The sequence below is a fragment of the Rhea americana genome, unplaced genomic scaffold, assembly GCF_003343005.1.
Source record: "Rhea americana isolate MKP2758 unplaced genomic scaffold, rheAme1 scaffold_414, whole genome shotgun sequence".
Taxonomy (NCBI): Eukaryota; Metazoa; Chordata; class Aves; order Rheiformes; family Rheidae; genus Rhea; species Rhea americana.
In genome coordinates this window covers 106,110-119,110 of record NW_028186551.1, presented here as the reverse complement: position 1 = coordinate 119,110, position 13,001 = coordinate 106,110, and the positions used below count along the sequence as shown (strand labels likewise).

At 44.0% G+C, this 13,001-nt stretch overlaps 1 protein-coding gene across 1 annotated transcript in view; it reads left to right on the top strand.

The window, feature by feature from the left end:
• Positions 1-13,001, top strand: part of LAS1L (LAS1 like ribosome biogenesis factor) — a 47,518-nt gene that overhangs the window by 1,892 nt on the left and 32,625 nt on the right. Inside the window, exons 2-8 of the mRNA XM_085314899.1 lie at positions 10-241; positions 597-722; positions 917-986; positions 2,463-2,544; positions 3,927-4,115; positions 5,963-6,009; positions 8,853-8,962. Coding sequence (XP_085171025.1) covers positions 10-241; positions 597-722; positions 917-986; positions 2,463-2,544; positions 3,927-4,115; positions 5,963-6,009; positions 8,853-8,962 — 856 coding nt within the window. The remainder of the gene's footprint in view (positions 1-9; positions 242-596; positions 723-916; positions 987-2,462; positions 2,545-3,926; positions 4,116-5,962; positions 6,010-8,852; positions 8,963-13,001) is intronic.

Below are 13,001 nucleotides of genomic sequence, written 5' to 3'. Positions count from 1 at the left end.
CGGCCGCAGCTCCGCCTCCCTGGTGCTGCTCTGCGGCTGGGCAGCGCGTGCAGGTCGCGGTCGCTGCCGGCCCGAGGTTCCGCTCTCAGCGGTGTGGCCCTGCGGGTCCTGTCAGCAGCGCCAGGGAGCTGCTTCGGCCTTCGGTGATCCGGCAGCAGGGTGGTCCCGCGGGCACGCTGGGGCGGGAGCCCCGTGTGCCCCTGGTTTCACAGGCTGGCTCTCCTCGAGGCAGTGCCCTGGTGTGAGTCTATCCAGGGCCGCCTGACGGCCTTATTCTGTCTTTTTTGTCTCTGCTGCATCTGAACACAAGTCCAGTCCAGGTGTGACGGCGCCTGTTATGAGTTTGCTTAATATGTCAGTATGTGCTCATTTAACATTTGCAGAGGAATTGCTATGTAGTTGCTCTGCTCCAGATAAAACATTCAGGAGGGAGTCTTTGCTGCTCTCTTCCTACATTCCTTTTCTCAGACTATGCTGTACCACAAAGTACAAAAAACAGCCTGAAAGGTACACTTCTTTTTTTTTTTTTTTTTTTTTTTTTTTTAGGGAGAGTATATCCTTGCAATACCGCTCACATCTTTTTCTTCTCTCTCTAGGTACGGCCCCAAAATGCCTCTCGCAGTAGATTGCACCGCTGAACTGATACGTTGCAAGGTGCTGGATTCATCTGGTAAATTGAGGTCACATGAGCTCATCCTCTCATATGGTCTGGCTCTTGTAAGGTAGGGTGCTGAAGGCCTGTGTGGTGTGGGGGAAAAAGAAAGACGTGGGCAGAATAGCATTATTTTGCTGTCTAGTTTCACTTTGTGTCTTTGTGACCTCAGTGCTCTTGTACAGTGTGTGAGGAATTCATCTCTGGGGCTCCACATTTCTCTGCAGCTGATGATTATTTATCTCTTCTGTAACCCTCATGTAGATTTGTCAACTTGATCACAGAAAGGAAACAGAAAATGGTCAGCATTCCTCTGAGACAATTAGCCAGAGAGGTAAATATTTAATAAGAGTTACCTGATAACTTATGTGTATACACATGAACATAAGTACTAGCTATTAATAATGCTGGGGGGAAGGGAGCTGTGGGGGTTGCTTTTCGTTACTGAAATAATGGGTATAGGTGCCAGTTCTTTTCATAGAGTTGGTTTGGGCTGTGTTGCTCAACTGCAAAGCTTTAAAGAGGCTTGATGTAAATAGATCTAAAACTTTGTTCTTTAAAATCTTATTAGAATTAACAAAGGGTGATGTTCAAGTTAAGTGTCTTGAAGCCTGCATGATCAAAAGTCTTGATTTGTTGCTAAACAGTCCCTCTGACATAGCCACTATCCATTTCTATTTCTCAGCTGTTGAAGTATGGGAAAAGAGTTAAATCTAGTGTTTATAAATTCTATCTCTTGAGAACAAAGCTTAACACACAAAAAGCACTTAATCATATCAGGCTTATAGGAGTTGATGTTTTCATCTTGTCATCTTCTCTTGTTTGAGGTGAGCTTGTTCGCTCTGTGCAGGGGAGGAAAAGTAGAGGCTGTAATTGTAGTAGCAGAAACAAATTGAGTTCTTTTATTGGCAGTTGGACTGAGCATCATACCAGGATCTGAACAGCAAGTTTTGAAAGTGAATACCAGACAGTACTTGAGAATGTACTATATATACAGTATCATCTGGGGCCAGTGAGTGAGAATGATGAACTGATCTTTACTTGTTTGGTTTTTAAGCAAGATGTTGCTTCTCATTGCTTAAACTCATGCTGAAATAAACTGTTGCTAATACCTCATCAAGCTTCCAAATAGAGATCTTGCATAATTACAGTCAGTTATCCTTAAGAAAATGCAAAAAATTAGTGCAACTTGCAGTATGTATGGTTTGAATATCAAACTGTCATCCAGAATGTTTCATCACAGAATCAGTAAGGTTGGAAGGGACCTCTGGAGATCATCTAGTCTACCTCCCCTGCTCAAACAGGGTCACCTAGAGCATGTTAGACAGGGTTGCATCTAGGCGGGCTTTGAATATCCCCAGAGAAGGGGACTCCACAACCTCTCTGGACAACCTGTTTCAGTGCTCTGTCACTCTCACAGTGAAGAAATTCCTCCTCACATTCAGGCAGAACTTCCTGTGGTAAGTTCCTTGTTTAAATACAATTTAACTGCACCTTAGTATCTCATTAAAATAAACATCATGACTCTCTCTGAAAAGACATCCATTTGTTGTAAGCAGAATTGAACATGAACTATAAAATCCTGAGCGTATATGGAAGAGTAGCTGCCTGGGTTGCTATGGGGTCAGAGGAGGTGACTCCGATCAACCTTTGAAGAGGGAAGCTGGTGGAGCATTGGTGCAGGAGAAGCCCAGGCGAGGCTGTTTTTCATGCCTGGATAGATGTTGCCTAAAGGTTTTTGGGGGTGTATGTACGGTTATAGTGTGATGCAGTGGGAACTATGTGGTAATGTCTGTGGCTGTTCCTCCAGGTCGATATCCCCATCTGGGTTGTGGATCTCCGTCACGAGCTGACCCATGGAAAGTTACCCCAGCTAGCACTCTGCCGCAAGGGTGAGCGCCATTCTTGCGGGGTATAACAGGCGAGTGCTCCTCTCAGCTCAGGGCGCTGACTGGAGTGACATGCCACTGGCCTGCCAGGGCTGCTGTTGCTGAGGGACCAGGGCTGGCTGTGGTGCCTGAGGGAGAACAGCTTCTCCCCCACTGTGATACCCTCTGTTTTGGGGGCCCCACAGGGCACCAGTAGGCTCACAGTGAGAACTGTGGTGTAAAATGCCTGGGAGGGGCTTAGCTCTGTCAGCCTTGCACAGGTGCCCAGCAGGCTCAGTGTGAAGGCGAGAGCTGTGGTGTGAAATGCCTAGGAGGGGGTCACCTCTGCCATGTGGGGTGGCTGAATAGTACTCAGTGGAGAGCATGCAGAACAGGGAGAAAATTCATAGGAGAAATGGATATTGCCCTTCCCTTTACACAATTGCCATTGAGAGAGCTGGGGCAAAAGCCACGCTTCGGAAAGCGGAAGACACACCTTGAAATAGTCAAAATTGGATTCTCAAAGAGCTAGAAATTCTCTGGCCTTCTGAGAAGGAATGACTTTCCATTTGATGGAAGCAAGCAGCCAGCTGTCCTGCTGGAGATGTTCTTCTGCCCTTTTGGCTCCAGGCAGTGTTGTGTTGTAGGGAAGGTGTTCAAAGACCTTCTCCTTGCCCTGAAAAAAAAAGGGAGCTACTGGAAACAATAGCTCAGCCCTGTTGTTTCTTTATGGCATATGAAGTTCATGTCAGTAGAAGAGCTAAATACTTCCTCTGATGCTGTAGTGGTACCAGGCACTTGCAGAACATTCAGTTCTGAGAGGTGCGATAGGTACTTCAAGTTTGACTAAATGATCAGCTCACGGCATTTAATGAGATTTCCCCATTCCTAGAAATTCTGGGTTAAGCACTGAGAAGCCAGATAAATAACTTTCATCAAGTTCCTTTGGCTGAGTTAGATACTGAAATAGTAATAGGAGAAAAGGGTTTCCCTGCTCTCCATCTGCCTAAGGTATGATTACTGTAGTCTCTGCACAAAAAATGAATGTTGTTATAGACAGTGTTGATGTAGTGATTTTAAAAAAAGCTTGACTCGTTTTCTGATCAGACCTCCACTGGGACCTGCTTTCTGCTTAAATTTGCCCTAGGTTGAACAGGGTGCAGCACTATAGAAGCACCTAAACTCTCTTGTTGCCAAAAGGCAGTGGGCAAGTATCTCTAGATCTGTGATGTTGTTTTACTTTGCTGCCATTCAGCTTTTTATTAATGGAGTTGTATGTGATTTCAGAGTTTAATTTGCATACCACATTTCTTTTCCCAATGTAAATTAGCAAGGTGCCACATATATATGTTAAATAATGAAGAAATTCTCACTGAGAAGAGAATATGTGTTCTGTTCTCCTTTAGGTTGCGATGTTGTACTGGACTGGCTACGAAAGACATACTGGAGTCGTCAGCTGGGCAATAATTTGTGTGAAGAAAGTGAAGAGGAGGATGAGCAGGAGGAGACTGAAGCAAATATAGAGGTAGACAGTGATGCATGGGAGATTCAAACCCCACAGCATGAGGCCTGTCAGAAACACAAAGAGTTCCACGGTAGGTGTTCCTGAAACAGCAGTAGATTAAAGAATTAGATCTTTCCCATGCTAGAGAGAACAGTTTAATGTGTCATCTTCTGCCACTGTAAATGGATAAATGTAAATGGCTCATGTTACGGGATTACTGTTTTGGCCTTGAGAGATTCTTGGGGAGCTAACTCTTTCCAGCATATCAGCTCGTTGAAGTTTTTAACGTAAAATCTCTTACTTGCGTTGGATATCCAGTACCCTGATCAGCAGCTGCAGTCTGGCAGCAGCAGCAGACTTGGCATGGTCTAGGGCCAAGCATTGTAAAAACTAGTTGTAGTTCATGATTCTAAGACTGAAGCCACTAATGACAAAGAAAGCCATGCTCCTTTTGTAGTCATCAAAACTCTAGATTCATAATTAAAGCAAGAGTGAAATAAAGCAGTTCAGTCTGTTTCTAAATATTTGGCCTGTGGACAGAAAATCACTCTAGTCGTTAACAGTATTTAAAGAAAAAAGAAAATCACTGGTAATTCAACCTGGACATAATTTGATGAGATACCAAATGCAAAATACTGAAGGAAATTTAGTAAATTGTTCCCATGGTTGACTTTCTATCACCAAAACTCTCTCAATCCAAGATCAGGTGCTCTTCTAGAAGTGGTTTTCTAGTTTAGAGTACTTATTGGAGGAAACACTTTGGTCTGTCTCAAGCAGGAGTTCAAGCTAGATGATTAGTCTGTGAGTTTGATAGCTATGAGGTAACAAACTGCCTCAAAAACAAAACCAGCTAATCATAACTTTTCTGACCAAATTTGGTCTACTTGTGGGGAATAACTCAGCCCAATAGATTACAGCAGGTCTATCCAAGGTCCAGAGATTTATGGAAGTTCTAAAATGACCCTCACTGCTTCTTGGAAGGTAAGACTAGATGACTATGATGACTTTTCTGGCCTTAAAATCTATGGATTTGTTGCAAGATCCTTCTAGATTCCTTCGCAGTGGGCTCCTTGATAGATACAGCACCTGCAATTCAGATATATTAGCTAGTTTAGTCTTGTGTTTTGAGACTAATACAGAATTAATTAGACCAATTGAAAATTAGATGCTGTATCTAAATTTTGGAACCCCAGAACATCACCAAGTCTCTTGTGAGAGCGTATATATTGGCTTCTCTTCGACTGCATATTGAGTGAGGCCCAAACTTTGTGCTATTCCTTCTCAATGGCTGACTTTTAAAAGTGTGATACAGAAGTTCGCTGGGTAAAATATCCAGAGTATTGGATTCATAGAGTGTTTCTGTGCTGCACTTAAGGTAATCTGAAGTGTATCTAGCTGATATTGGGTGATGGCATCATGGTAGCAGGTGATGATGACACCTGCATAGTGAAGCATTGTGAAAAAGGGTGAAGAGTCCAATAAGGATATGGTTGGTTAGTGAAAAGTTAGTTAATAGTTTTAAAACACATGTATAAGAAATATAAATATGCATCAGAACATGAACTGCCCATGGAAACAATTAAGGGTTTTGTTTTGTTTTGTTTTTGAGCTGTCTGCCTTTATCCAACTTCCCTGTCTTTGGCTACTGCTAGTGGTAAAATGCTGAACTCCTGGTTTGACCCCACATGATAAAAAATACATTGCTACAAGAGTCTGGGGGAGACAGGAGTCTTCAGAGTGTTGTCTGACTTTAGATTTATAACTTAGTTTCGTTGATGTCTTCCTTGGGCATATTCAGCAGAACGAAACAGCTTGCCATGATACATTTGGAGATAGGTGACAAATTTCCAGAAGTACCAAAAATCCCTTAGTCCCTTGCACAGTGAGGCAAGTTGATCCATTCCCTGTTTTAAGCCATATATTTATGTTTATTTCTAGAAAAAGTCAGAGATGTGCTGGTATGCTACAAGAATGAGCAGTTCCGGGTAAGTGCAGTCTCATCATCAGCACTTTTGTTTCTTCTCCCTTCCTGCTTCGGGCAGTAAGTCTTCTCTTCATTCTTACACAAATTGAAGAACTGGTGCTCTTTGCCAGGCCTCATTTGAAATACCTGAGAACCAGCACAACTAAATTGCTGTACTAGACTTTATTTAATATAACTGCAGGGATTCATTATTTTTCTTTCTCAGTGCTCTGTAGTAGCATACTCCCACAGTTAGAATCTATCCAGAATGCCTGATACTCCTGTCAGTACTGAAGGCATGCCTATAGGCCAGTGCCCACACTACTACTGATGCTTGTCAGGTTGAGCACTATTACCTAAAGTAGTTCTGCTGTCTAGCATATAGCCTGTAGAGGGACTGTGGCTGCTGTGGATGAGGGAAGAGGCTTGGTTAGTTAGTTACTTAGTTATCTCCTCTAATGTAGTCATACATGCTTTGTCAAAGCAAAGCCTCACTGCAGAGAACAAGCAATTTGAGCTGTGTTAGCTTGATGCACACACTTTAAACGGGTCAGTACTTGCTGCAGATCCTAAGCCTGCCTTGTCCAGGTGAATAGCACTTGATTTGTTTTCATTAATCTAAGTGTTTCCAGAAATCAAGGTTTGTCATTCAGAAGTCATTAGCCCAGATTTTCTATCATCCATCCTACATTTTCACAATGACCCAGTGGCAGAGATACTGCAATTGCAGATCTGGAGTCTTATCTTCTTACTGCTGTGGATTGAACTCCTGAATAATTTGCTGAAGTCTCCCTCTGCTCAGCTTTCTCTTCTTAATAATGGGATAACAGGTAAAATATGTTGACAACTGGCTTTTAGGACCTGTTACTTTTTTTTTTTGCATATGACATGACTAACATTGTCATCAGTGGGGAGCTATTCTCGCTTTCATTTTGTTTAAAATCATTACATTAAGTGAGATAGATTGAGAACTGACTAAATGGCAGAACTCAGAGGGTTGTGATCAGCAGTGCAGAGTCTAGTTGGATGCCTATAGCTAGCAGGTTCCAGGGGGTAAACACTGGGTCCAATATTGTTCAACTTACTCATCCATGACCTGTATGAAGGGAGAAAGTGCCTCCTCAGCAAGTTTGCTGATGATACAAAACTGGGAGGAGTGGTTGATACACCAGAGGGCTGTGCTGCCATTCAGAGGAACTTGGACAGGCTGGAGAGTTGGGCAGAGAGGAACTTAGTGAAGCTCAACAAGGGCAAGTGCAAGGTTCTGCACCTGGGGAGGAATAACCCTGTGTACTAGTACAGGCTGAGGGCTAACCTGCTGGAAAGCAGCCCTGCAGAGAAGGACCAGGGAGTCTTGGTGGACAAGAAGTTAACCACGAGCCAGCAATGTGCCACTGTGGCTGAGAAAGCCAATGGTATCCTGGAGTGCATTAGGAACAGTGTTGCCAGCAGGTCGAGGGGCATGATCTTCCCCCTCTACTTGGCCCTGATAAGGCCACATTTGGAGTATTGTGTCCAATTCTGGGCTCCCCATGGAACTACTGGAGAGTCCAGTGTAGGGCTACGAAGATGATGAAGGGACTGGAGCATCTGCCCTAGGAGGAAAGACTGCAAGAGCTGAGCCTGTTTAGCCTGGAGAAGACTGAGAGGAGATCTTATCAATGTCTATAAATATCTTAAGGGAGGGTGTCAGGAGGATGGGGCTGAACTCTTTCCAGTGGTGCCCAGCGACAGGACAAGAGGCAACAGGCAAAAACTGAAACGCAGGAAATTACATCTGAATGTGAGGAAAAATTTTGCTGTGAGGGTAATAGAACAGTGTGAACAGGTTGCACAGAGAGGTTGTGGAGTCTCCTTTTCTAGAGATATCAAAACCTGCCTGGTTTATATTAAACACTTAATATGGACACACATAGCAGAGAAATTGTACCTCTCTTGCTATGATTACAAATCCTTTTTGTATAAATGCATATTCTATCTGTACATTTCCATATAGGAAGGACAATTGCTGATAACAAAAGTCATCTTTATAACAATGCAACTGTGCATTATTTCTCTAGCTATTTTGTTAACTCGTTATTATATTTAAAGTCCTTAAGGTATAAACCAAGGCAAAGTGAGCTCTGATAGCGGCTATGTGCTTTGGTGCCTGGTTGTGCCTATGGGTAGGCTAGAGGTTCTTTAGTCACATGAAGTGTTTAGACCATATCTTTATACTTGATTTGTCATCTAAATCATCTCTTACATCTAGTGGTAGCATTGGGCATGTAGGTTAAGTGAGGTAATTTCAATCCTGAAAATAGTGTATATCAAACCAATAAAATCCACTCACTTTTCTAAGAGAGCTAACCTCCAATACTATCTCTTCTATTCTTGGTGCAACCTGGTAGTTTGTTTTCCACATTACTCCTGCTTGTTAGACACACTCAGCTGACTACAGGTTGCCTAGATGGCTGTGTTGGTTTAATACTTGACTCTTCTGTGTGAATAATATGACTGGAAAAAACTTGTTCTGAATAGATAACTTCAACTCCACATGGGGGAGGTGGTGTAAATGATTGAAAATGAGTCTATCACAATCCGTGCTGAAATAAAGGACAGCAAGTATTAGAACAAGAATGAGGACACCAGAAAGGTGCTGCTGTACTTTTAATTCAGGCCTTTCCGGAGTATGACCTGGCTTACATTAATTCATAACGTTTTCCTAGGAGAAGGAACTTCTGTGAGGTTTTTTGTCAAGTGGTATTCGTGAAGTAAATATGGCATGTGYGTCTGCTCTTCATAGCAATGCCTCTTCTGTTTGCTCCAACTGCCAGAAGATGGTGCATTATCTGTTACTGATGTTTGGATTTTTCCTTCACTTAGGTTATGCAATCGGTGCAGTCTGTTTCAAAGTCCCGAGAACTGTGGTCTGATTCTTCTTCAGAAGTGGACTGGATTTTGGCACAGATCAAAGACCTGATGCAAGAGAACAGGTACAGTCACAGGATTGCAGAATGGTTGGGGTTGGAAGGGACCTGTGGGGATCATCTGGTCCAATCCACCTGCTCAAGCGGAGTCAGCCGGAGCAGGTTGCCCGGGACTGTATCAAGGCAGGTTTTGAATATCTCCAAGGATGGAGGCCACAATCTCTCTCAGAAACCTGTGCCAGTGGTCAGCTGTCCTCTCAGTAAAAGTGTTTAGTGTTCAGTGGAATTTCCTGTATTTCAGTTTGTGCCCATTGCCTCTTGTCCTGCTGCTGGGCATCGCTGAGAAGAATCTGGCCTTTTTATACCCTTCCTCTGAGCCTTTTCTCCAGGCTAAACAGTCCCAGCTGTCTCAGCTTCTCCTCATATGAGAGATGCTCCAGTCCCTTCATCATCTTTTTGGCCATTTCCTGTATCCACTCCAGTAAATCCATGTCTTTCTTGTACTGGGAAGCCCAGAACTGGACACAGTACTCCAGATGTGGTCTTACTGGTCCTGAGGAGTGGGGAAGGATTGCCTCCCTTACTTAACTTGCTGTCAGTGCTCCTCCTAATGCAGCCCAGAATACTGTTGGCTGCCTTTGCCACAAGGGCACATTGCTGGTTCATGGTCAAGTTGTTATCCACAAGGATGCCTAGGTCCTTCAATGCAAAGCTGTTTTCCAGCTGCTAGGCCCCCAGCTTGTACTTGTGCATTGGGTTATTCCTCCCCAGAAGCAGGACTTTCCACTCACTTTGAAATTCTTGAGGTTCTTCTCTACCCACTTCTTCAGTCTGTTGAGGTCCCTCAGAATGGCAACAAAACCATCTGATATATCTCCCACTTCTCCTGCTTGGGTTGCCTGCAAACTTGTTGAGGGTGCATTTGGTCCCATCATCCAGGTCATTAATGAAGATGTTGAGCGGTATTGGCTTCAGTATCCATCCGTAGGGGACACCATTAGTGACTGGCCTCAAGGAGAAGTTTGTGCTGCTGATCACAACCCTTCAAGCCTAGCAGTACAACCAATTTTCAGCGCACCTCACTGGCCACTTATCTAGCCTGTTTTTCATCAGCTTGACTGTGTTCCTGGACAGCTCTCACAAGAACCTCGTGTAGACTTTGATTTCACAGTAAATCTGCTAGAACTCTCTTCAAAATTCCAGGACAATACTTCATCTCTTCTATGCCCTCTATACTTCTGTGCCCTCTGTGCTTCTATAGCTACAGGGCCTCTGTGTTGAGGCTTTATTATCACTGCATAAATTTGCATGAAATTCATGTCCCACTCTGAGAAAGTCTGTTTAACTGTGTAGAGGCTATACTATCAAATTACAAATTTGAGCTATAACTCTTGGTGTTCTGAACATAAAGAAATGTCCATTGTGCATAGGTACCATATAAGGTGGCTGACAAATTTAAGATGTTATCATATATTGTGTCAAAATGAAAGTGTGAGGAAGACTTACAGCTTAGTGGCATTGTCTATCAGTTGTTAAGCATGCTGTAATGAGCAAGAAGGTGTGAGGATTCTGTAATGTGAAGCTGACTTACTAAACACGAGATTTCTGTATCACCTAAGCTGTCTGCTCCTAGGAGGTTGGAGGATAGTGGGAGAAGAAGGCCCTTGCACTCACCTCTGATTCTGATACCCTATCCCTAAGAATGCTCTGCTGGCCACTGTCAGACTGGATGCTGGGGCAGATGGATGCAAGATCAGCTGGTTTTATGTAGAAATGGTATTTAAGCCTGGCATGAGTTACACAGAGAAGAGGAAATGAACTGCCACAGTACAAAACAAGAATTTTGAAAAACTCTGGTAAGAATGGCAGCATATGTTCGGGCAGGGGGTGTAATGTATCAGTAACAGGCCAAAAGGATCTTGAGAAGTCCTTTTCCATATAGGAGAACTGAAACAGTGATTATTTCTAGATAATTATGTATTCAGAATATTTCTAATGTTCACTTATTGACATACTCTTTTAATTTATATCTGTGCAAGACTTTTTATAATGGTACTGTTATGAAGGTACGTGATCAAAACAATTAGTTACTTTGGAAAATCCCACGCTTTCAGTGCTTGCTGTGCACTGATCTGCAAAACTTTGGTGGTACCCATAAAAGTGTTGTAAATCACATTCTAGCAGTTCTTTGCCAGCACCTTTGAACCACTTGTTGAGTCAGCTCTTACTCTCTGTCATATGCAGATGCATGAGGTGTATTCTGCACTGGTAGTGTGGACATGCAAAGGAATCCAAAATGCACATCAATTATCAAATTAAATCTTCCCCTAGAATGCTTAAACCTAGAATTCAGATTCTAGAAAACTTTGTGATCTTTGAGGCAAGCAAGAGTGTGCTTTCCTGTGATTAGCCTGACACCTGTGAAACAATTTAGCAGATTTGAATTCAAGCGTAAATTTCAACTGCTTGAATCTGGTTTGATGGAATACTGTTCTGTGTGGGGTGCTGTCACCAGAATATATAGCAGCCTTTGTTTTGTGTGATTGTTTCTATAAAACTCTTATAGCAGGTGTAGAGAAGGCCTGTAAAGTAACTATGGTTGGTTTAGTTACTTTACTATGTAAAGTAACTAAAGTAACTATACTTGGTGGGAGTAACTATGACTCTCTTAAGACGGGACCATAGTTGCTAACTGGGCATTGCTGCAGAGGCCACACCTCCACGCGGTCCCGCCGGATGCCCATTATTTTGGGTAACTGAGTTGGCCTCTGCCCCAGTGTGCGTGTTATAGTCGCTTCCACCCTATTGMTTGAGTTCACCGTCCAATCAATAGTATTCTAGGTGACGCAAAAATTTCGACCGCAGGTTCCCGCTCTGCGTGTCCAAAGCCCTTTGCCTGAGGGCTTATCCCAAAGGCGCACCAGTTGAACTTGGGGGACTGGTTCTTCTGGTTGTATCTGAACCCCCACAGACATGGCTCACAACTCTAGAGGAGTTGTGTATTTCATATCGGTGGGCACCCAAACGGGAGAGATTCTCCCGGAGCCTGCAGTGCCGTCGCCTGCAGTGATAACATCAAGCGATGGGGTCCGCCTGATACAAAATTTGACTTTCTTTAACTCGGCTTATGACGGGGAGAGGGAGAGAGATCTCCCCTCCTTTCTTGATTGTGTAAAAGACCTGCCCGAGGTTTATGAGGCGCTGTCATCTACCGAATCACCCACGAATGTCGGAGCTAGAATGTCAGTCCGGCAGGAATGGGATGAGGAGGACGATGTACCTGTGACTCCCTCGAGGCCCACAATCTCTCCTTCGATTGTGACGAGCCCGATTCTTGGTGCCAGGGGGCCAGATGCAACGGATGCGAGTACGCCCATTGTGAAGGTCCCAGAGCAACATCCAGCATGTCCTTGCTGTGGCACCAGGATAGGGAAAAYGGCGGCATTAATTGAACATCTTCGGAGAGCCCACGGCCGGCGAAGAATCTTGTTTCAGTGCGCCCGGTGTGGGAGGACTAATGAGAAACATCATAGCATTGCCTGCCACTTCCCGAGGTGCCAAGGGACCCATTTGGAACCTGAAGAGGAGATTGGATTGGAGGATATGAAGGAGAGATGTGAGGAATGCGGAAGAGTGTTCAAAACGAAGAGCGGCCTCTCGCAGCACAAGAGACTTGTGCACCCGCTAGTTAGGAATTTGGAGCGTATTGAGCAAGCTCGTCCGAAGGGTAAAGGGATGAGAGGTATGCACAAGAGCTGCTGGTCGGAGGAGGAGACAGCTCTATTGATTGAGTTGGAACAGAGGTACCAGAATGAGAAATTCATTAATAAGCTTATTGCCAAGCACTTGCCCATGAAAACGGCGAAGCAAATTAGCGATAAGCGACGGCAGCTGGCGACAACGAGATCAACAACAACGTCGCCGGAGAAGGCTGCCCCAGGGGATGTACCGGTTGAGAGCGTGGAGGTCCAGTTTGTTAAGAAGGAGTATAGAAGATATGTTGCCGAAGCTATTAATTCAGGTTCCCAGTCTTCGGTCTGGAAGGAAGCTTGTAAGAAGATCCTGGAGGGTGTCGAAGACAGCGGGAAGATCGTCTTGATGGCAT